At 48.2% G+C, this 24,506-nt stretch overlaps 1 protein-coding gene across 1 annotated transcript in view; it reads left to right on the top strand.

The window, feature by feature from the left end:
* Positions 1-9,051, top strand: part of LOC119934417 (zinc finger protein 853-like) — a 28,450-nt gene extending 19,399 nt beyond the window's left edge. Inside the window, exons 3-4 of the mRNA XM_038753907.1 lie at positions 838-891; positions 8,207-9,051. Of these exons, the coding sequence (XP_038609835.1) occupies positions 838-891; positions 8,207-8,913 (761 nt within the window). The 3' untranslated portion in view covers positions 8,914-9,051. The remainder of the gene's footprint in view (positions 1-837; positions 892-8,206) is intronic.
* The last annotated feature ends 15,455 nt before the right edge of the window (positions 9,052-24,506 follow it).

Raw genomic sequence — 24,506 nt, 5'->3', positions numbered from 1 at the left:
ACTCTGAGCACCCGTGTTTGCCGACTCTCCCCAGCCCCCAGGACTCTCCCCTGCATCTCCCACCTCTGTGGGTGGGGAATCAGAGCTGTAGAAGAACAAACTGAAGAAGGAGCGTAAGAAGCAGTGTGGCCTAGTGGGTAGAGCCAGAAACCCTGCCGCTCTCCTTGCCTCCGCCTGGGCAGAAGTGCCACCCCGGTGGCCCCAGCAAAGGGGAATGCCGGGAGGTTGCCCAGGACAGGGATGGCCCTCTCAAGTGACCCGTGGCCCACCGCAGTTTACCCGGTCCACCCTTGTCCTCTCTCGCGGGCAGGGTGGACCCCACACTCTACCCAGATCTACAGCACAATGCAGGGCCTTGTTGACAAAATTTACCCTCTAGATGTTCCCCATCATCATCATCAGTCGTATTTATTGAGCACTTACTATGTGCAGAGCACTGTACTAAGCGCTTGGGAAGTACAAATTGGCAACATCTAGAGACAGTCCCTACCCAACAGTGGGCTCACAGTCTAAAAGGGGGAGACAGAGAACAAAACCAAACATACTAACAAAATAAAATAAATAGAATAGATATGTACAAATAAAATAGAGTAAAAAATATGTACAAACATATATCCATATAGACAGGTGCTGTGGGGAAGGGAAGGAGGTAAGATGGGGGGGATGGAGAGGGGGACGAGGGGGAGAGGAAGGAAGGGGCTCAGTCTGGGAAGGCCTGCTGGAGGAGGTGAGCTCTCAGCAGGGCCTTGAAGGGAGGAAGAGAGCTAGCTTGATACAAGAGGCTTAAAGCGCTCTAAAAAGGGGTTGCATTGGAAACGGTTTACCATTTTCCCATAGATTTATACGCGGCCAGTACGAGAGCCAGCCCTGACGTGACCGCCAAGCCTACAGGTAAATAAAAGTTCCACTACAAATCCTTTCCCAGCCATCCTCGGACCCTCCGCTCAGTCCCCTCCCTTTTCCCGCAAGTCTTCCCAACCTCCCCACGCTCTAGAATTTTTTTTCTTGGTTTGAACTTGTATCTCAGCGACAGCTATTGTCGTCGCCTTGGCTGCTGCCACCTTTCTTCTTCCCAGCTCTCGGCCCCCACCTCCCCCGTCCCAGAGTAAAACATGGGACAGGGATGCCGTCTGACAGTGGTGGGGGCAGGAGCTTGGGAGGAGACTTCACGGCCTTCCCTCCCTCCCACAATCATCCCCCAGTCTGTCCCTTTCCCTGGGGTTTTGTCCAAGGTGGGGAAATGGGCTACCAGCTGGGCGGGAAAGGGTTGGCCAGTGGCTGTACCCACAGGAACAGATGTCGCTGGGGTTAAAGATCCAACAGAGATAAAAATGCCGGGGCGAAGGGGTGGACTGGGGAAGCAGAAGCGGGTGGGTTCTGAGTTCAGAGAGAGGAGGGAAGGGCAGGAAAGCTGCCGAGAACAGGACAGGGTGAAACCGAGTAATCTGCGGGAATTGGACAGGCCACGTTGGCTGAGGCAAGTCAGCCAGGAGTGCAGGCCTTGTCCTCAGGTGGCACTAATAATAATAATAATAATGGTATTTGTTAAGCGCTTACTATGTGCAAAGCACTGTTCTGAGCGCCGGGGAGGTTACAAGGTGATCATGTCTCTATATGTTGCCAACTTGTACTTCCCAAGCGCTTAGTACAGTGCTCTGCACACAGTAAGTGCTCAATAAATACGATTGAGTGATTGATGTCCCACGGGGGGCTCACAGTCTTCATCCCCGTTTCACAGATGAGGGAACCGAGGCCCAGAAAAGTGAAGTGACTTGCCCAAAGTCACACAGCTGACAATTGGCAGAGCCGGGATTTGAACCCTTGACCTCTGACTCCAAAGCCCGGGCTCTTTCCACTGAGCCACGCTGCTTCCCCTACATTTAGTGAGGCCGGAGGGGAAGGCCTCAATCTGATCGTACCTGGCTCGTTGCATCAGAGTGATTTTTCAAATTTGCAGGTTTCACCCTTTTAACATCACTAAAACTTCAAAGAGAGCAAAACGCTGGAACAAAACATAGGTATATGCAGCGTATCAAATTGCTAAAACTTTCGTTGGGTCTTGACCTTCACTCATTAAACTACGTAATGATTTTTACACTTCAACAGAACCCCAAGTATATTAACCGTTAGCATCACTCCTTAATAATGACGTCTTTACAAGTACCATCGTTTCTACTCCTTGATCAGGTGATTCCCCAAATGCATCCTTGCCTGAATTTCTCTGTCTTTGTCTCTCTGTCTACCTGTGTCACTGTCTCTGTGTTTCTCTGTGTCTCCGTTGATTGATTGATTGATTGATTTATAGCTTTACTTCTATTTATTCTGATGACACCTGTGTACATGTTTTGTTGTCGTTCTCCCCCTTCGAGACTGTGAGCCCGTTGTTGGGTACGGACCGTCTCTATATGTTGCCGACTTGTACTTCCCAAGCGCTTAGTCCAGTGCTCTGCACACAGTAAGCGCTCAATAAATACGATTGAATGAATGAATGAACTAAAATCATGAAGAAAATAACTTGTCTCTGTTGAGCTACAGCTTTCCCACCTCCTAACTACGTTTCACAAAATCCTCCTTTAATTTTTTCAGAACATCTTTACAATTCTGTTTAGTTCTTCCCGTGCTTTTGGTCCATCCCCCCCACAGCATACCAGCCTTCCACAATCCATTGTCCACCTACTTTTCCAGTCCCAACATCTCGCATCTCTCCTCTTGCTCAGGGTCTTCTCCCCAACCTTTAAGCCTACACGAAAAGGGCTCCTTTTTCAGTTTTTCATTCCCGCCCGGGTCCCGCTTTAAAGAAGCTGCAAATTTCTAACACGGGTATCGACGTGAACGATCCTTTGTTCTCCAACAAGACGCCATTGACCGAAATTCACCCGTGGGGGGATGTGTGTGTGTGTGACTGAAAATAATCGACGCAGGACTCATTATCAGTGGTGCTTATTGAACGCTTACTGTGTGCAAAGCACTGTACTAAGCACTTGGGAGAGTATATTAGAGTCGATAGACGTGTTCCCTGCCCTTAATGAGCGTACGGTCTGGGTGGGGAGAGACGGACGGTAATGTAATTTATAGATATGTATTTAAGTGTCATGGGACGGAGGGTGAATCGTTGTCCTGGTTGCAGCGTGCTCACAAAGAGGCTGTTGTACGTTTTGCTGCCGTGTTTCTTGTTTCTTTGGAGCACCCGGTGCTGTGTAGTAGCCTGTCGGCAGCCTAATATGTTATTATTTGATGGACCGAAAGAAAATGAAATGGGTGACAAATGACCATTCTCTGAGCAGAGAACACCTACCTCGTTCTCAAAGAACCACTCATTTGGGCCGATTCGCATTACAGTGCTCGCCCGTTGTTGGGTAGGGACCGTCTCTATATGTTGCCGACTTGTACTTCCCAAGCGCTTAGTACAGTGCCCTGCACGCAGTAAGCGCTCGATAAATCCGACTGAATGAATGGATGCCCGCACGTGTGTGACAGTGCGCGGCGCCATCTCCCAGCGGACGGTGGTGCGGGAAGAAAGTTTCCTGATTCCTCGGCGGCATTCAGCCCGGAAAGGGGAGTGAAAACACGGGTTAGAGGAAGGTGGGCTAGTAAGAAGGTGAATAAATAATGCTGGCATTTGTTAAGCGCTTACTATGTGCAAAGCACTGTTCTAAGCGCCGGGGAGGATACAGGGTGATCAGGTTGTCCCACATGGGGGCTCACAGTCTTAATCCCCATTTTACGGATGAGGTGACTGAGGCCCAGAGAAGTGAGGTGACTTGCCCAAGGTCACCCAGCTGACAGCTGGTGGAGCCGGGATTTGAACCCGTGACCTCTGACTCCAAAGCCCAGGCTCTTTCCACTGAGCCACGCTGAATAGACAGATCGGGGCTTGAGTACCGAGGTACCCGATGGGTGGGCGTTGCGGGGGTCCCGGGTTCCCGCCAGCAGCCCCTGGGTGTTGGCGGGACTTTGGCACGAAGCCCGCCCAAGTGCCGGCGGCCCATTCATTCAGTCGTATTTATTGAGCGCTTCCTGTGTGCAGAGCACTGGACTAAGCGCTTGGGAAGTCCAAGTCGGCAACGTATAAAGACGGTCCCCACCCACCAACGGGCTCACAGTCTAGAAGCGGGAGACGGACGACAAAACGAAACATGGAGACGGGTGTCGAAACAGAATTAAAGCTGTGTGACTTTGGGCAAGTCACTTGACTCCTCTGGGCCTCAGCTCATCTGTAAAATGGGGATGAAGACTGTGAGCCCCATGTGGGACAACCTACTGAGAGCTCACCTCCTCCAGGAGGCCTTCCCAGACTGAGCCCCCTTTTTCCTCCCCATCCCCCCTGCCCTACCTCCTTCCCCTCCCCACAGCACCTGTATATATATTTGTACAGATTTATTACTCTATTTTACTTGTACACGTTTATTATTCTATTTTGTTAATGATGTGCATCAAGCTTTAATTCTATTTGTTCTGACGATTTTGACACCCGTCTACATGTTTTGTTTTGTTGTCCGTCTCCCCCTTCTAGACTGCGAGCCCATTTTCGGGTCGGGACTGTCTCTATCTGTTGCCGACTTGGCCTTCCCAAGCGCTTAGTCCAGTGCCCTGCACACAGTAAGCGCTCAGCAAATACGATCGAATGAATGAATGACCTTGTATCCCCCGCAGCGTTTAGAACAGTGCTCTGCACACAGTAAGCGCTCAACAAATACGATTGAATGAATGACCTTGTATCCCCCCCCCAGCATTTAGAACAGTGCTTTGCACATAGTAAGCGCTTAAAAGACTTGTCAGCTGTGTGACTTTGGGCAAGCCACTTAAATTCTCAGTTCCCTCATCTGTAAAATGGGATTAAGATTGCGAGCCCCACGTGGGACAACCTGATCACCTTGAATCCCCCCCGGCGCTTAGAACGGTGCTTTGCACATAGAAAGCGCTTAACAAATACCAAAATTATTATTATTGTCATTATTAAAACAAATGCCGTTATTATTAGAAGCAACATGGCTCAGTGGAAGGAGCCGGGCTTGGGAGTCAGAGGTCATGGGTTCAAATCCCGGCTCCGCCAGTTGTCAGCCGTGTGACTTTGGGCAAGTCACTTAACTTCTCTGGGCCTCAGTTACCTCATCTGTAAAATGGGGATGAAGACTGTGAGCCCCCCCGTGGGACAACCTGAGCACGTTGGAACCTCCCCATTCATTCATTCATTCATTCATTCATTCATTCATTCATTCAATCGTATTTATTAAGTGCTTACTGTGTGCAGAGCACTGGGCTAAGCGCTTGGGAAGTACAAGTTGGCAACATATAGAGACGGTCCCAACAGCGGGCTCACAGTCCCCAGTGCTTAGAACAGTGCTTTGCACATAGTAAGCGCTTAATAACGTGGCTCAGTGGAAAGAGCCCGGGCTTTGGAGTCAGGGGTCATGGGTTCAAATCCCGGCTCCACCAGTTGTCAGCTATGTGACTCGGGCAAGTCACTTAACTTCTCTATGCCTCAGTTCCCTCATCTGTAAAATGGCGATTAAGTCGGTGAGCCCCACGTGGGACAACCTAATCACCTTGTATCCCCCCAGCGCTTAGAACAGTGCTTTGCACATAGTAAGCGCTTAATAAATGCCATCGTTTATTTTATTTTTTTATCATCATTCATTCATTCAATCATTTATTGAGTGCTTACTGTGTGAAGAGCACTGTACTAAGCGCTTGGGAAGTACAAGTTGGCAACATATAGGGACGGTCCCTACCCAACAACGGGCTCACAGTCTAGAAGGGGGAGACAGACAACAAAACAAAACATATTAACAAAATAAAATGAATAGAATAAATATGTACAAGTAAAATAGAGTAATAAATCTGTACAAACATATATCCATATATCCAGGTGCTGTGGGGAAGGGAAGGAGGTAAGATGGGGGGGATGGGGAGGAGGGGGAGAGGAAGGAGGGGGCTGAGTGTGGGAAGGCCTCCTGGAGGAGGTGAGCTCTCAGGAGGGATTTGAAGGGAGGAAGAGAGCTAGCTGGGCGGGTGGGCGGAGGGAGGGCATTCCAGGCCAGGAGTCGACGGCGGGACAGGCGAGAAGGAGGCCCAGTGAGGAAGTGAGCGGTGGCAGAGGAGCAGAGGGTGCGGGCTGGGCCAGAGAAGGAGAGAAGGGAGGTGAGGTAGGAGGGGGTGAGGTGACGGACAGCCTTGAAGCCCAGGGTGAGGAGTTTTTGTCTGATGCGTAGGTTGATTAGTAGCCACTGGAGATTAGTAGTAGTAGTAGTAGTAGTAGTAGTAGTAGTATTAGAACGCTCCAGCTCCGCCAATTGTCAGCTGTGTGACTTTGGGCAAGTCACTTCACTTCTCTGGGCCTCAGTTACCTCATCTGGAAAATGGATATTAAGACTGTAAGCCCCACGTGGGACAACCTTTCATTCATTCATTCATTCAATCGTATTTATTGAGCGCTCACTGTGTGCAGAGCACTGGACTAAGCGCTTGGGAAGTCCAAGTCGGCAACATCTAGAGACGGTCCCTACCCAACAGCAGGGTCACAGTCTAGAAGGGGGAGTATTGACAAAATAAAATAAATAGAATAAATATTCATTCATTCATTCAATAGGCTTTATTGAGTGCTCATTGTGTGCAGAGCACTGTACTAAGCGCTTGGGAAGTCCAAGTCGGCAACATCTGGAGACGGTCCCTACTCACAGTCTAGAAGGGGGAGACAGACGACAAAACAAAACATATTAACCAAATAAAATGAATAGAATAAATATGTACAAATAGAGTAATAATCCATACAAACATATGTACATATATACAGGTGCTGTGGGGAGGGGAAGGAGGTAAGGCAGGGGGGAGGGGGAGGAGGAGCTTGTCATTTTCACTTACTCCCCTCAGTTCCTGCCTGTGATGCCGGCCTCACATATATACGGGATCACCTGGTATCCCCCCCAGCGCTTAGAACAGTACTTTGCACATAGTAAGCGCTTACCCAATACCATCGTTATTATTATTATTATTAACGCTGCCCGTTCCCCGGGGCCGGGGGGCCTGGCCAGCTGCCCCACAGCACTTGTATATATGTTTGTACGTATTTATTACCCTATTTATTTGTACGTTTATTCTATTTATTTTATTTTGTTAATATGTTTTGTTTCACTGTCCATCTCCCCCTTCTAGCCTGTGAGCCCACTGTTGGGTAGGGACCGTCTCTATAGGTTGCCAACTTGGCCTTCCCAAGCGCTTAGTCCAGTGCTCTGCACACAGTAAGCGCTCAATAAAGACGATCGAATGAATCCCCCTCCTCCCTCTCCCCCTCCCCACAGCACCTGTATATACGTTTGTACGTATTTATTACTCTATTTCATTTGTACATGTTTATTCTATTTATTTTATTTTGTTAATATGTTTTGTTTTGTTGTCTGTCTCCCCCTTCTAGACTGTGAGCCCGCTGTTGGGTAGGGATCGGCTCTAGATGTTGCCAACTTGGACTTCCCAAGCGCTTAGTCCAGTGCTCTGCACACAGTAAGCGCTCAATAAATACGATTGAATGAATGAATGAATGAATGTTGGGTAGGGACCGTCTCTAGATGTTGCCTGCTTGTACTTCCCAAGTGCTTAGTCCAGTGCTCTGCACACTGTAAGTGCTCAATAAATACGAATGAATGAATGAATGAATGTTGGGTAGGGACCGTCTCTAGATGTTGCCAGCTTGTACTTCCCAAGCGCTTAGTCCGGTGCTCTGCACGCTGTAAGTGCTCAATAAATATGATTGAATGACTGAATGTTGGGTACGGACCGTATCTAGATGTTGCCTGCTTGTAGTTCTCAAGCGCTTAGTCCAGTGCTCTGCACACTGTAAGCGCTCAATGAATACAATTGAATGAATGAATGAATATTGGGTAGGGACTGTCTCTAGATGTTGCCTGCATGGACTTCCCAAGCGCTTAGTCCAGTGCTGTGCACGCAGTGAGCGCTCAATAAATACGATTGAATGACTGAAAGTTGGGTAGGGACCGTCTCTAGATGTTGCCTACTTGTACTTCCCAAGCGCTTAGCCCAGCGCTCTGCACAGTGTAAGCGCTCAATAAATGAATGAATGAATGTTGGGTAGGGACCGTCTCTAGACGTTGCCAGTTTGGACTTCGCAAGCAATAAGTCCGGCGCTGTGCACGCGGTAAGCGCTCAATAAATCCGGTTGAACGGATGTCTTTCGCGCCGTTTTTCCGTGCAGGAGACGGGAGCGACAACGAGGAGGAGGAGAGGGGCAGGCTCCTGCGGCTCCAGCAGCATCGGGAGGAGGAGGAGGAGGAAAAAAGGCTGCGGGAGGAGGGCAGCCCTTTGAAGACGCCTTTGGCGGGAGGCGAGGAGGAAGACGCGGACGCGGAGGAGCCGTGTCGTCGGCGCCGCCGGCGCCGCAGCCGGGAGCGGCCCACCATCTGCGAGGTGTGTGGCAAGGGCTTCAGCCGCAGCACGGACCTGGTGCGGCACCGGGTGACGCACACGGGCGAGCGGCCGCACCGCTGCGGGGACTGCGGCAAGGGCTTCTCGCAGCACTCCAACCTGGTCACCCACCGGCGGATCCACACGGGCGAGAAGCCGTACGGCTGCGCCTACTGCGCCAAGCGCTTCGGCGAGAGCTCGGCCCTCATCCAGCACCAGCGCACGCACACGGGCGAGCGGCCCTACGCCTGCGCCGACTGCGGGAAGCGCTTCAGCGTCTCCTCCAACCTGCTCCGCCACCGCCGCACCCACTCCGGGGAGCGGCCCTACGCCTGTGCCACCTGCGGGCAGGCCTTCCGACACAAGGCGCAGGCGCGGCGCCACCAGTGCCAGCTCCGCAGCGCCCCCTCTGGACCCACACCCGCAACGGCGGCGCCCGAACCCGACGGTGACCAGCAGGGCGGCGCTAGAGAGGAGGGTGGCGGTGCCCGACGGTGACCAGCAGGGCGGCGCCCAAGAGGAGGGCGGCGGCGGAGCCTGACGGTGACCAGCAGGGCGGCGCCGGCTGAAGGGACGAGGACCGGCCTCTGCGTCGCGTGGCTCAATCAATCAATAATAATAATGATGGCATCTGTTAAGCGCTTACTATGTGCTAAGCGCCGGGAAGGATACAAGGCAGTCAGGTTTGTGATCAGGTCACAGACCTAATCCCCGTTTTACAGATGAGGGAACTGAGGCCCAGTGAAGTGACGTCGTTTGCGATCGTTAATCCCCATCTTACAGATGAGGGAACTGAGGCCCAGTGAAGTGACGTCGTTTGCGATCATTAATCCCCATCTTACAGATGAGGGAACTGAGGCCCAGTGAAGTGACCTCGATCAGTCCAATTTATCGAGCGCTTCCTACGTGCAGAGCCCCCTTTTAGACTGTGAGCCCACTGTTGGGTAGGGGCTGTCTCTATATGTTGCCAATTTGTACTTCCCAAGCGCTTAGTACAGTGCTCTGCACATAGTAAGCGCTCAATAGATACGATTGATGATGATGATGAAGGGGGAGACAGAGAACAAAACCAAACGTATTAACAAGATAAAATAAATAGAATAGATATGTACAAGATAGAGTAATGGGGGAAGGGGACCCAGGCCCGGGGGAGAGAAGCAGGGCCTTGAGCGGGGGTGGGGGGCGAGCAGGCGAGAAGCCGTACGGCTGCGCCTACTGCGCCAAGCGCTTCGGCGAGGGCTCGGCCCTCATCCAGCATCTGCGCACGCACACGGGCGAGCGGCCCTACGCATGCGCCGCCTGCGGGCAGGCCTTCCGACACAGGGCGCAGGCGCGGCGCCACCAGTGCCAGCTCCACAGCGCCCCCTCTGGACCCACACCCGCAACGGCGGCGCCCGAGCCCGACGGTGACCAGCAGGGCGGCGCTAGAGAGGAGGGCGGCGGTGCCCGACGGTGACCAGCAGGGCGGCGCCCGAGAGGAGGGCGGCGACTGCGGAGCCCGATGGTGACCGGCAGGGCGGCGCCCGAGAGGGCGGCTGAAGGGACGAGGACCGGCCTCCGCGTCGCGTGGCTCAATCAATCAATAATAATAATGATGGCATCTGTTAAGCGCTTACTATGTGCTAAGCGCCGGGAAGGATACAAGGCGATCAGGTTTGCGATCAGGTCACCGACCTAATCCCCGTTTTACAGATGACGGAACTGAGGCCCAGTGAAGTGACGTCGTTTGCGATCATTAATCCCCATCTTACAGATGAGGGAACTGAGGCCCAGTGAAGTGACCTCGATCAGTCCAATTTATCGAGCGCTTCCTATGTGCAGAGCACTGGAGCCCGCTGTTGGGTAGGGACTGTCTCTATGTGTTGCCGACTTGTGCTTCCCAAGTGCTTAGTCCAGTGCTCTGCACACAGTAAGCGCTCAGTAAATATGATTGATTGATTGATTGTCTCTAGATGTTACCGACTTGGACTTCCCAAGCGCTTAGTACAGTGCTCTGCACACAGTAAGCGCTCAATAAATACGATTGATTGATTGATTGCTTGACTGTCTCTAGATGTTGCCGACTTGTACTTCCCAAGCGCTTAGTACAGTGCTCTGCACACAGTAAGCGCTCAATAAATACGATTGATTGATTGATTGACTGTCTCTAGATGTTGCCGACTTGTACTTCCCAAGTGCTCAGTACAGTGCTCTGCACACAGTAAGCGCTCAATAAATACGATTGAATGAATGAATGAATAACCTCCCCCAGCGCTTAGAACGGTGCTTTGCACATAGTAAGCGCTTAATAAATTCATTCATTCTAGACTGTGAGCCCACTGTTTGGGTCGGGACCGTCTCTATATGTTGCCAACTTGTACTTACCAAGGGCTTAGTCCAGTGCTCTGCACACAGTAAGCGCTCAATAAATACGATCATATTTATTGAGCGCTTACTGTGTGCAGAGCACTGGAGTAAGTGCTTGGGAAGTACAAGTGTGCAGAGCACTGGACTAAGTGCTTGGGAAGTACAAGTTGGCAACATCTAGAGACGGTTCCTATCCAACAGCGGGCTCACAGTCTAGAAGAGGGAGACAGAGAACGAAACAAAACATATTAACAAAATAAAATAAATAGAATAAATGCCATCATTATTATCATTCATTCATTCAATCATATTATTTATCGAGCGCTTACTGTGTGCAGAGCACTGGACTGTGAGCCCCCTGTTGGGTAGGGACCGTCTCTATATGTTGCCAACTTGGACTTCCCAAGTGCTTAGTACGGTGCTCTGCACACAGTAAGCTCTCAATAAATACAGTTGAATGAATAACTAAGCGCTTTGCATTGCACATAGTAAGCGCTTAATAAATGCCATCATTATCATTCATTCAATCGTATTTATTGAGCGCTTACTGTGTGCAGAGCACTGGACTGTGAGCCCACTGTTGGGTAGGGACCGTCTCTATATGTTGCCAACTTGGACTTCCCAAGCGCTTAGTACAGTGCTGTGCACACAGTAAGCGCTCAATATGAATGAATGAATGACTAAGCGCTTTGCATTGCACATAGTAAGCGCTTAATAAATGCCATCGTTATTATCATTCATTCATTCAATTGTATTTATTGAGCGCTTACTGTGTGCAGAGCACTGGACTAAGTGTTTTGCATTGCGCATAGTAAGCGCTTAAATGCCATCGTTATCATTCATTCATTCAATCGTATTTATTGAGCACTTACTGTGAGCAGAGCACTGGACTAAGCGCTTTGCATTGCACATAATAAGCACTTAACAAATGCCATCATTATTATTCAATCGTATTTATTGGGCATTTACTGTGTGCAGAGCACTAGACTAAGCGCTTTGCATTGCACATAGTAAGCGCTTAATAAATGCCATCATTATTATCATTCATTCATTCAGTCGTATTTATTGAGCCCTTACTGTGTGCAGAGCACTGGACTAAGCGCTTTGCATTGCACATAGTAAGCGCTTAATAAATGCCGTCATTATCATTCATTCAATCATATTTATTGAGCGCTTACTGTGTGCAGAGCACTGTACTAAACGCTTGGGAAGTCCAAGTTGGCAACACGTAGAGACGGTCCCTACCCAACAACGGGCTCACAGTCTAGAAGGGGGAGACGGACAACAAAGCAAAACAAAACATGTGGATTTGTTGTACTCTGTGGCCAAGCCAACTAATAATAGTGATGGTATTCATTCATTCAGTCGTACTTCCCAAGCGCTTAGTCCAGCGCTCTGCACACAGTAAGCACTCAATAAATACGATTGAATGAACGAATGAATGATGGTAATGATGCAACTGGCAGGGGTGAGAGACTGCAAGTAGTAGAAGCAGCTTGGCTTGGTGGAAAGAGCACGGGCTTGGGATTCAGAGGTCATGGGTTCGAATCCCGGCTCCCCCAAATGTCTGCTGTGTGATCTTGGGCAAGTCACTTAAATTCTCTGAGCCTCAGTTCCCTCATCTGTAAAATGGGGATTAAGACTGTGAGCCCCATGTGGGACAACCTGATCACCTTGTATCCCCCCAGCGCTTAGAACAGTGCTTTGCACATAGTAAGGCGCTTAACAAATGCCATCATCATCATCATGGTACTGTGCAAATCACTAACAGTCTATCAGTGCCTTCACACAGGTTCTCAATCCAAGTCTTAAAACTAAAGTTCACATCAGAGGTCATGGGTTCGAATCCCGCCTCCGCCACACTCCTGCTTGTGTGACCTTGGGCAAGTCACTTCACTTCTCTGAGCCTCAAGTTCCCTCATCTGTAAAATGGGGATGAAGACTGTGAGCCCCGTGTGGGGCAACCTGATCACCTTGTATCCCCCCGCAGTGCTTAGAACAGTGCTTTGCACATAGTAAGCGCTTAACCAATGCCATCATCATCATCATCCCCCCCGTTTTAGACTGTGAGCCCACTGTTGGGTAGGGACTGTCTCTATATGTTGCCAATTTGTACTTCCCAAGCGCTTAGTACAGTGCTCTGCACATAGTAAGCGCTCAGTAAATACGATTGATTGATTGATTGATCATCATCATCATCACTGGCAGGGGGGAGAGACTGCGAGCAGTACTGTGCAAATCACTAACACTGTATCAGTTCCTTCAACGCTACATCAGTCCCTTCACACAGGTTCTCAATCCAAGTCGTAAGACTAAAGCTCGCATCATCATCAATCGTATTTATCGGGCGCTTACTGTGTGCAGAGCACTGTACTAAGCGCTTGGGAAGTACATCATTCAGAAGGGGAGTCTCCACTGTCACCATTTTTCTGATCTTTAGTGATCTCCCCTGGTAACCTCTTCTGGCATTTCAGTGGCCTAACGAGAAGCTCTTCGGGTCTGTTTTCATCGTCATCAATCGTCTTTATTGAGCACTTACTATGTGCAGAGCACTGTACTAAGCGCTTGGGAAGTGCAAATTGGCAACATATAGAGACGGTCCCTACCCAACAGCGGGCTCACAGTCTAAAAGACTGTTTTAAATCCCTCGCGCTGAAATGCAAAAACAACTTGACCCGGTCGTCAGTACGATAAGAAATCTCTAAAGGGTTGAAGGGGTAAAGAATAAGTTACCGCTTGGCCTTGAGGAACTCCCTCAGTTAGAGGGTGGGAGGCAGGGGAGGCTATCCACATGTTTTGTTTTGTCGTCTGTCCCCCCTTCTAGACTGTGACCCCATTTTCGGGTAGGGACCGTCGCCAACTCGGCCTTCCCAAGCGCTTAGCCCGGTGCTCTGCACACAGTAAGCGCTCAATAAATACGATTGAATGAATGAAAACATTAATGTGCTACTAAATAGTCCAATGGTTTTCACTCATTCTTTCCAAACCTCCCTTTTATGTCATCCGTGTTAACAGAGGCCAACGCTCTAAGGCCTTTTGAATTGTCGGCACGAGGCGAAGTTCTGCTTGGCATTTAAAAATATCGCGTTGACTTATTAGGAGCCGGTCCGGGGGTCCGAGCAGGAGTCGGGCGGAGGGCGGGAAGGGGAACAAAAGCGGGTACCCGGTGGTGTCGCCGAACGGGGCATCTTCTACAACTCCCTTCCTTGCTCGGCACCCTGTGTGAAGGAATAAATACACTGTGAGCATTCGGATGACGGTGAAGACGGTAAATCTCTTGCGGTGGGCACCTCCATCCTCCGCCAGCCCCGAAGAAGAGGGAAGTCAAGGCGCTCTCCACCCCAAGGCTCCCGGAGAGGGGTGGGTGTCTAGAGCGGTATCTTTTTTGAAAATCATCATCAATCGTATTGATTGAGTGCTTCCTGTGTGCAGAGCACTGTACTAAGCACTTGGGAAGTACAAGTTGGCAACATTTAGACTGTGAGCCCACTGTTGGGTAGGGACTGTCTCTAGATGTTGCCAATTTGTACTTCCCAAGCGCTTAGTACAGTGCTCTGCACATAGTAAGCGCGCAATAAATACGATTGATGATGATGATGATGATATAGAGACGGTCCCTACCCAACAGTGGGCTCACAGTCTAAAAGTCGAAACTCTTTTTTAAACGATGACCAGGATGTCTTTCAGGGTTCAGGAACTTTTCAAGTAGTTGCAGTTGTTTTTAATGGTGTTTGTGAGGCATTTACTACGTCATCATCATCATCATCATCAAGCGTATTTATTGAGCGCTTACTATGTGCAGAGCACTGTACTAAGTGCTTGGGAAGTACAAGTTGGCAACATATAGAGACAGTCCCTACCCAACAGTGGGCTCACAGTCTAAAAGTCGAAAATCTTTTTTAAGCGATGACCAGGATATCTTTCAGGGTTCAGGAACTTTTCAAGTAGTTGCGGTTGTTTTTCATGGTGTTTGTGAGGCATTTACTACGTACGAAGCTAAGCCTAGGGTAGGTACAAGATAATCAGGTTCTTGACTTCTATTATTATTATTATTATTATAATGGCATTTATTAAGCACTTACTATGTGCAAAGCACCGTTCTAAGCGCTGGGGAGGTTACAAGGTGATCGGGGTTGTCCCACGGGGGGCTCACATTCTTAATCCCCGTTTCGCAGATGAGGTAACTGAGGCTCAGAGAAGTGAAGTAACTCGCCCAAAGTCACCCAGCTGACAATTGGCGGAGCTGGGATTCGAACCCATGAACTCTGACTCCAAAGCCCGGGCTCTTTCCACTGAGCCACGCTGCTTCTAGATCATCATCATCATCATCAATCGTATTTATTGAGCGCTTACTGTGTGCAGAGCACCGGACTAAGCGCTTGGGAAGTACAAATTGGCAACAGATAGAGACAGTCCCTACCCAACAGTGGGCTCACAGTCTAAAACGGGGAGACAGAGAACAAAACCAAACATACTAACAAAATAAAATCATCATCAATTGTATTTATTGAGCGCTTACTGTGTGCAGAGCACTGTACTAAGCGCTTGGGAAGTACAAACTGGCAACATCTAGAGACAGTCCCTACCCAACAGTGGGCTCACAGTCTAAAAGGGGGAGACAGAGAACAAAACCAAACATACTAACAAAATCAAATAAATAGAATCAATCAATCGTATTTATTGAGCGCTTACTATGTGCAGAGCACTGTACTAAGCGCTTGGGAAGTACAAATTGGCAACACATAGAGACAGTCCCTACCCAACAGTGGGCTCACAGTCTAAAAATAGATATGTAGAATAGATATAGAATAGATATAGAATATCTATAGAATAGAAATAGAATAGATATGTACAAGTAAAATAAATAAATTCTAGATAATCTGCTAGACTGTGAGCCCATCTTCTAGACTGTTGTTGGGTAGGGGCCGTCTCTCTACGTTGGCAACTTGGACTTCCCAAGCGCTTAGTCCGGTGCTCTGCACTCAGTAAGCGCTCCATAAATACGATTGAATGAGGGAATGAATAGACGTCCAGCCAGCTCCTCGGGTGCCGGGATGAAGGAACGGCAAATCCCGGGAAGGGACCGGCCGCTCCTTCCCACCACGATGGCCTGGTTCCTCCGAGGTGACGCCATCACCCCAACCTACCTCATGGCGGTAAAACGCAGGGGGCTGAGACCCGAGCTCGTGGATCCGGGCCCGTTCCTCTCCTGGAGATGATTATCTCTCGGTTTTTCGTATCCTAATGGGAATTAACATTGGAGCGCCGATGTTCCGGCCTAGTAGAGCTGCGGAGTCAGCGGCCTGGAGAGCGGTGTTGGGAGAGATCCCCTCTTACCTCCCGGAGGACGCACACTCCCTTCCCTTCTGTAGCGGGTGAAACCCTCATCCTTTTCTCTCTCCCCACCTGTACTAACCCTCTTTGCACACAATTTTGCAACGTTTATACCAACGTGATGGGAAGCGAGACGAGAAGAAAATAAAAAAATTTAAATAAAGAGCTGGTGTCTCTGCCCTGGTCTCTGGGTCATCTGTTCCCGGGTCACCGGGTCGTCAGGGTCGCACTGGGCTCCTGAGCCCTGTGCTGCCAAGCAGATCAATCAATCAATCGTATTTATTGAGCGCTTACCGTGTGCAGAGCACTGTACTAAGCGCTTGGGAAGTACAAGTTGGCAACAGCAGCAGATGTGGTGGGTATGCTGCTGGCCGGAGCTCCCCTTTCTGTTTCCCCCCCCCCCCCCGACATGTCTGCTGCCTGTATATACGTATATATGTTTGTACATATTTATTTATTTATTTATTTTACTTGTACATATCCATTCTATTTATTTTATTTTGTTAGTATGTTTGGTTTTGTTCTCTGTCTCCCGCTTTTAGACTGTGAGCCCACTGTTGGGTAGGGACTGCCTCTATATGTTGCCAACTTGGACTCCCCGAGCACTTAGTCCAGTGCTCTGCACACAGTAAGCGCTCAATAAATACGATTGATTGATTGATTGATTGATTATTATTACTACGGCTCCCTCAGCCTCGTTTCCCTTAACACCTCAGGGCCCAACCGCCTCAGGCCTCCTCGGCCCGGGCGGCGCTGGCCAGCTCCCAGCGGGCTCCGGGCCCTCTTCGAACTACAACTCCCAGCAGCCTCGCTGCCCCCCCAGGACTACATATCCCGGCAGCCTCCTTGGGTCCCCTGCGCCTCCGAAGCCGTTCGGGCCCTCGTGTCCCTCCGAAGCCGTTCGGGCCCTCGTGTCCCTCCGAAGCCGTTCGGGCCCTCGTGTCCCTCCGAAGCCGTTCGGGCCCTCGTGTCTTTCCGAAGCCGTTCGGGCCCTCGTGTCTTTCCGAAGCCGTTCGGGCCCTCGTGTCCCTCCGAAGCCGTTCGGGCCCTCGTGTCCTTCCGAAGCCGTTCGGGCCCTCGTGTCTTTCCGAAGCCGTTCGGGCCTTCGTGTCTTTCCGAAGCCGTTCGGGCCCTCGTGTCCTTCCGAAGCCGTTAGGGCCCTCGTGTCTTTCCGAAGCCAATCCCGATTCCCCCTGCCTTAAGAAACTATAATAATAATAATAATAATGATGATAATGATAGCATTTATTAAGCGCTTACTGTGTGCAAAGCACTGTTCTAAGCGCTGGGAAGGTTACAAAGGGATCAGGTTGTCCCACGGGGGGCTCACAGTCTTCACCCCCATTTTACAGATGAGGGAACTGAGGCTCAGAGAAGTGAATGAATGTGACTGTGAGCCCACTGTTGGGTAGGGACCGTCTCTAGATGTTGCCAACTTGTACTTCCCAAGCGCTTAGTCCAGTGCTCTGCACACAGTAAGCGCTCAATAAATACGATTGATTGGTTGATTGAAGTGATTTGCCCAAAGTCACACAGCTGACAGTTGGCGGAGCTGGGATTTGAACCCATGACCTCTGACTCCAAAGCCCGGGCTCTTTCCACTGAGCCACGCTGCTTCATTACTGCTTCCCATTCGTTGCTTGGCCGAAAGGAAGGTTCCTGCCGCTGTCATTTCCCTCGTCACCCCATCCATTCATTCAATCGTATTTATTGCGCGCTTACTGTGTGCAGAGCACTGTATCAATCAATCAATCCGTCAATCAATCGTATTTATTGAGCGCTTACTGTGTGCAGAGCACTGTATCAATCAATCAATCCATCATCATCATCATCAATCGTATTTATTGAGCGCTTACTGTGTGCAGAGCACTGTATCAATCGATCAATCCATCAATCGTATTTATCGAGCGCTTACTGTGTGCAGAGCACTGTATCAATCAGTCAATCAATCAATCAATCGTATTTATTGAGCACTTACTGTGTGCAGAGCACTGTATCAATCAATCCATCAATCAATCGTATTTATTGAGCGCTTACTGTGTGCAGAGCACTGTATCGATCAATCAGTCGTATTTATTGAGCACTTACCGTGTGCAGAGCACTAAATCAATCAATTGTATTTATTGAGCGCTTACTGTGTGCAGAGCACTGTATCAATCAATCAATCATATTTATTGAGTGCTTACTGTGTGCAGAGCACTGTATCAACCAATCAATCAATCAATTGCATTTACTGAGCGCTTACTGTGTGCAGAGCACTGTATCAATCAATCAATCAATCAATTGTATTTATTGAGCGCTTACTGTGTGCAGAGCACTGTATCGATCAATCAATCGTATTTATTGAGTGCTTACTGTGTGCAGAGCACTGTATCAATCAATCAATCAATCAATCGTATTTATTGAGCGCTTACTGTGTGCAGAGCACTGTATCAATCAATCGTCATCATCAATCGTATTTATTGAGCGCTTACTGTGTGCAGAGCACTGTGTGCGGAGCAGCGTGGCTCAGTGGAGAAGAGCCCGGGCTTTGGAGTCAGAGGTTATGGGTTCGAATACCGGCTCTACCACATGTCTGCTGTGTGACCTTGGGCAAGTCACTTAACTTCTCTGAGCCTCAGTTCCCTCATCTGTAAAATGGGGATCAAGACTGTGAGCCCCATGTGAGACAACTTGATCACCTTGTAGCCAGCGCTTAGAACAGTGCTCTGCACATAGTGAGCGCTTAACAAACGCCATCATTATTATTAATTGTATTTATTGAGCACCTACTGTGTGCAGAGCACTGTACTAAGTGCTTGGGAAGTACAAATTGGCAACATCTAGAGACGTTCCCTACCCAACAGTGGGCTCACAGTCTAGAAGGGGGAGACACAGAACAAAACCAAACGTATTAACAAAATAAAATAAATAGAATAGATTTAGAAATCTATTAGAAAAAAATAGAAAAAAAATAGAATAGATATGTACACTGCACACTGTACTAAGCGCTTGGGAAGTACAAGCTTTGGCAACGTATGCAACAAGTTTGCAAGCACAAGATTGCAACCCCGGGCCCGTTGCAGCTCGGCCGGGCGCTGCACGGAAGACAGAAGGGAAAGGTCCAGGGGATTCGAGGCGGCTCCCCAGATCACGCCTCTAATAATAATTGATTCAATCGTATTTATTGAGCGCTTACTGTGTGCAGAGCACTGGACTAAGCGCTTGGAAAGTCCAAGTTGACAACATATAGAGACGGTCCCTACCCAACAGCGGGCTCACAGGCTAGAAATAGACTGTGAATAGAATAGAATAGAAATAATAATGATGATGGCATTTATTAAGCACTTACTATGTGCCAAGCACTGTTCTAAGCGCTGGGGAGGTTACAAGGTGATCAGGTTGGCCCACGGGGTGCTCACAGTCTTCATCCCCATTTTACAATCAATCAATCAATCGTATTTATTGAGCGCTTACTGTGTGCAGAGCACTGGACTAAGCGCTTGGGAAGTCCAAGTTGGCAACATATAGAGACAGTCCCTACCCAACAGCGGGCTCACAGGCTAGAAATAGACTGTGAATAGAATAGAATAGAAATAATAATGATGATGGCATTTATAAAGCGCTTACTATGTGCCAAGCACTGTTCTAAGCGCTGGGGAGGTTACAAGGTGATCAGGTTGGCCCACGGGGTGCTCACAGTCTTCATCCCCATTTTACAATCAATCAATCAATCGTATTTATTGAGCGCTTACTGTGTGCAGAGCACTGGACTAAGCGCTTGGGAAGTCCAAGTTGGCAACATAAGATGAGGGAACTGAGGCACAGAGAAGTGAAGTGACTTCCCCAAAGTCACACAGCTGACAACATATATACAGGATCACCTTGTATCCCCCCAGCGCTTCTAGACTGTGACCCCACTGTTGGGTTGGGACTGTTTCTTTATGTTGCCAACTTGTACTTCCCAAGCACTTAGGACAGTGCTCTGCACACAGTAAGTGCTCAATAAATACGATTGATTGATTGATTGATTGATTGGAGCAGTGCTTTGCACATAGTAAGCGCTTACCCAATACCATCATTATTATTATTAATGCTTCTAGACTGTGAGCCCACTGTTAGGGAGGGACCGTCTCTATATGTTGCCAACTTGTACTTCCCAAGCGCTTAGTACAGTGCTCTGCACATAGTAAACGCTCAATAAATACGATTGATGATGATGATGCTTTTCATCTCACCAATTGTCAGCTGTGTGACTTTGGGCAAGTCACTTCGCTTCTCTGGGCCTCAGTTCCCTCATCTGGAAAATGGGGATTAAGACTGTGAGCCCCATGTTGGAAAACCTGATCACCTTGTAACCTCCGCAGCACTTAGAACAGTGCTTTGCACATAGTAAGCGCTTAATAAATGCCATTATTATTATTATTATCTTGTTTGTCCTCACATTCCCGCAGGACAGCCAGGTGGAACAGGGATGGGTAGTCCCATTTTGCAGACGGGAAACCAAGACCCAGAGGGGCTAAATGTATCAGGTGATGCACGCAGCCAGTAACGAGAAGCAGCATGGCTCGGTGGAAAGAGCCCAGGCTTTGGAGTCGGAGGTCATGGGTTCAAATCCTGGCTCCACCACGTGTCAGCTGTGTGACTTTGGGCAAGTCACTTAACTTCTCTGGGCCTCAGTTACCTCATCTGTAAAATGGGGATTAAGACTGTGAGCCCCATGTGGGAAAACCTGATCACCTTGTAACCTCCCCAGCGCTTAGAACAGTGCTTTGCACATAGTAAGCGCTTAATAAATGCCATTATTATTATTATTATTATTATTATTATTATTATTATTATTATTATTATTATTATTATCTCGTTTGTCCTCACGTTACTGCAGGACAGCCAGGTGGAACAGGGATGGGTATTCCCATTTTGCAGATGGGAAACTGAGACCCAGAGGGGCTAAATGTCTCAGGTGATGCACGCAGCCAGTAATGAGAAGCAGCATGGCTCAGTGGAAAGCGCCCGGGCTTTGGAGTCAGAGGTCATTCATTCATTCATTCAAGCGTATTCATTCATCACCATCATCATCATCAATCATATTTATTGAGCGCTTACCGTGTGCAGAGCACTGTACTAAGCGCTTGGGAAGTCCAAGTTGGCAACATCTAGAGACAGTCCCTACCCAACAGCGGGCTCACAGGCTAGAAATAGACTGTGAATAGAATAGAATAGAAATAATAATGATGATGGCATTTATTAAGCACTTACTATGTGCCAAGCACTGTTCTAAGCGCTGGGGAGGTTACAAGGTGATCAGGTTGTCCCACGGGGGGGCTCACAGTCTTCATCCCCATTTTACAATCAATCAATCGTATTTATTAATAATAATAATAATAATGTTGGTATTTGTTAAGCGCTTACTATGTGCAAAGCACTGTTCTAAGCGCTGGGGTAGATACAAGGTAATCTGGTTGTCCCCATGAGGGGCTCACAGTCTTCATCCCCATTTTACAGAGGAGGGAACTGAGGCCCAGAGAAGTGAAGTTACTTGCCCGAAGTCACACAGCTGGCAATTGGCGGGATTCGAACCCACGACCTCTGACTCCAAAGCCCGGGCTCTTTCCACTGAGCCACGTGAGCGCTTACTGTGTGCAGAGCACTGGACTAAGCGCTTGGGAAGGACAAGTTGGCAACAGATAGAGACGGTCCCTACCCAACAGTGGGCTCACAGTCTAAAAGGGGGAGACAGACGACAAAACCAAACATACTAACAAAATAAAATAAATAGAATAGGTATGTACAAGTAAAATAAGTAAATAAATAGAGTAATAAATATGTACAAACATATATACATATATACAGATAATAAATAGAATAGGTATGTACAAGAAAAATAGATAAATAAATAAATAGAGTAATAAATATGTACAAACATATATACAGATATACAGATATTTTACAGATGAGGTAACTGAAGCACAGAAAATAATAATGATGGTATTTGTTAATAATAATAATAATAATAATAATGGCATTTGTTAAGCACTTACTATGTGCAAAGCACTGTTCTAAGCACTGGGGGGGGATACAAGGTGATCAGGTTGTCCCACGGGGGGCTCACAGTCTTAATCCCCATTTTCCAGATGAGGTAACTGAGGCTCAGAGAAGTTAAGTGACTTGCCCGAGGTCACACAGCAGACATGTGGCAGAGCCGGGATTCGAACACATGACCTCTGACTCCAAAGCCCGGGCTCTTTCCACTGAGCCATGCTGCTTCTCTAGAAGCAGCTTCTCTTCTCTTCTTAAGCGCTTACTATGTGCCAAGCACTGTTCTAGACTTCTAGACTGTGAGCCCACCGTTGGGTAGGGACTGTCTTTATATGCTGCCAACTTGTACTTCCCAAGTGCTTAGTACAGTGCTCTGCACACAGGAAGCGCTCAATAAATATGATTGAATGAATGAATGAATGTTCTAAGCGCTAGGGTATTATTATTACTCTATTTATTTATTTTACTTGTACATATCTATTCTATTTATTTTATTTTGTTAGTATGTTTGGTTTTGTTCTCTGTCTCCCCCTTTTAGACTGTGAGCCCACTGTTGGGTAGGGACCATCTCTATATGTTGCCAACTTGGACTTCCCAAGCGCTTAGTCCAGTGCTCTGCACACAGTAAGCGCTCAATAAATACGATTGATTGATTGATTGATTGATAGGGTAGATCCAAGGTAATCAGGTTGTCCCACGTGGGGCTTAATCCCCATCAGTCTTAATCCCCATTTTACAGATGAGGTAACTGAGGCACAGAGAAGTTAAGTGACTTGCCCAGGGTCACACAGCAGACAGGTGGCGGAGTCAGGATTAGAACCCATGACCTTCTAACTCCCAGGCCCGGGCTCTATTCGTTCATTCATTCATTCAGTCGTATTTATTGAGCGCTTACTGTGTGCTGTATCCACTACGCCATGCCAAAAGAGCTTGGGGGGAGACAGACATCAATACAAATCCAAGCAGACCCAAGGCCGCTGCTATAGTCCAGTGCTCTGCACACAGTAAGCGCTCAATAAATACGATTGAATGAATGACTGTGAGCCCACTGTTGGGTAGGAACCGTCTCTAGATGTTGCCAACCTGGACTTCCCAAGCGCTTAGTCCAGTGCTCTGCACACAGGAAGCGCTCAATCAATCAATCAATCGTATTTATTGAGCGCTTACTGTGTGCAGAGCACTGGACTAAGCGCTTGGGAAGTCCAAGTTGGCAACATAGAGAGACGGTCCCTACCCAACAGTTTAATACTCTATTTATTTATTTATTTATTTTACTTGTACATATCTATTCTATTTATTTTATTTTGTTAGTATGTTTGGTTTTGTTCTCTGTCTCCCCCTTTTAGACTGTGAGCCCACTGTTGGGTAGGGACTGTCTCTCTATGTTGCCAACTTGGACTTCCCAAGCGCTTAGTCCGGTGCTCTGCACACAGTAAAGCGCTCAATAAATACGATTGATGATGATGATGATAAAATAAATACGATTGAATGAATGAGTGAATGAATGACTGTGAGCCCACCGTTGGGTAGGGACCGTCTCTCTATGTTGCCAACTTGGACTTCCCAAGCGCTTAGCCCAGTGCTCTGCACACAGTAAGCGCTCAATAAATACGATTGGATGAATTATTATTATTATTATTATTATTATTATTATTAGGAACTGTTTACCAGAAGGAGGTACTGGCGTCTGTTCCCGAAACGGCCACCAGATGGAGCCGATGAGGCGTCGGTTCGCAGGGTCCCGCAGTCGGCCAATTTCGCCCAGATTGGGCAGCTCTAATTAATAATGATAATCATCATCATCAATCGTATTTATTGAGCGCTTACTATGTGCAGAGCACTGGACTAAGCGCTTGGGAAGTACAAATTGGCAACATATAGAGACAGTCCCTACCCAACAGTGGGCTCGCAGTCTAAAAGGGGGAGACAGAGAACAAAACCAAACATACTAACAAAGTAAAATAAATAGAATAGATAGGTACAAATAAAATAAATAAATAAATAAATAGAGTAATAAATATGTACAAACATATATACATACAGGATATTATTGGTATTTGTTAAGCGCTTACTATGCGCCGAACACTGAGCCCACTGTTGGGTAGGGACTGTCTCTATATGTTGCCAACTTGTACTTCCCAAGCGCTTAGTGCAGTGCTCTGCACACAGTAAGCGCTTAATAAATACGATTGATGATGATGATGATACAAGGTAATCAAGGTTGCCCCACGTGGGGCCCACAGTCTTCATCCCCGTTTTGCAGATGAGGTCACTGAGGCCCAATCAATCAATCAATCAATCGTATTTATTGAGCGCTTACCGTGGGCAGAGCACTGGACTAAGCGCTTGGGAAGTCCAACTTGGCAACATCTAGAGACGGTCCCTACCCGACA

This window comes from Tachyglossus aculeatus, chromosome 11, assembly GCF_015852505.1.
Source record: "Tachyglossus aculeatus isolate mTacAcu1 chromosome 11, mTacAcu1.pri, whole genome shotgun sequence".
NCBI lineage: Eukaryota > Metazoa > Chordata > Mammalia > Monotremata > Tachyglossidae > Tachyglossus > Tachyglossus aculeatus.
Note: the sequence above shows the minus strand (reverse complement) of the source record. Positions and strands in the feature narration are given on the sequence as shown.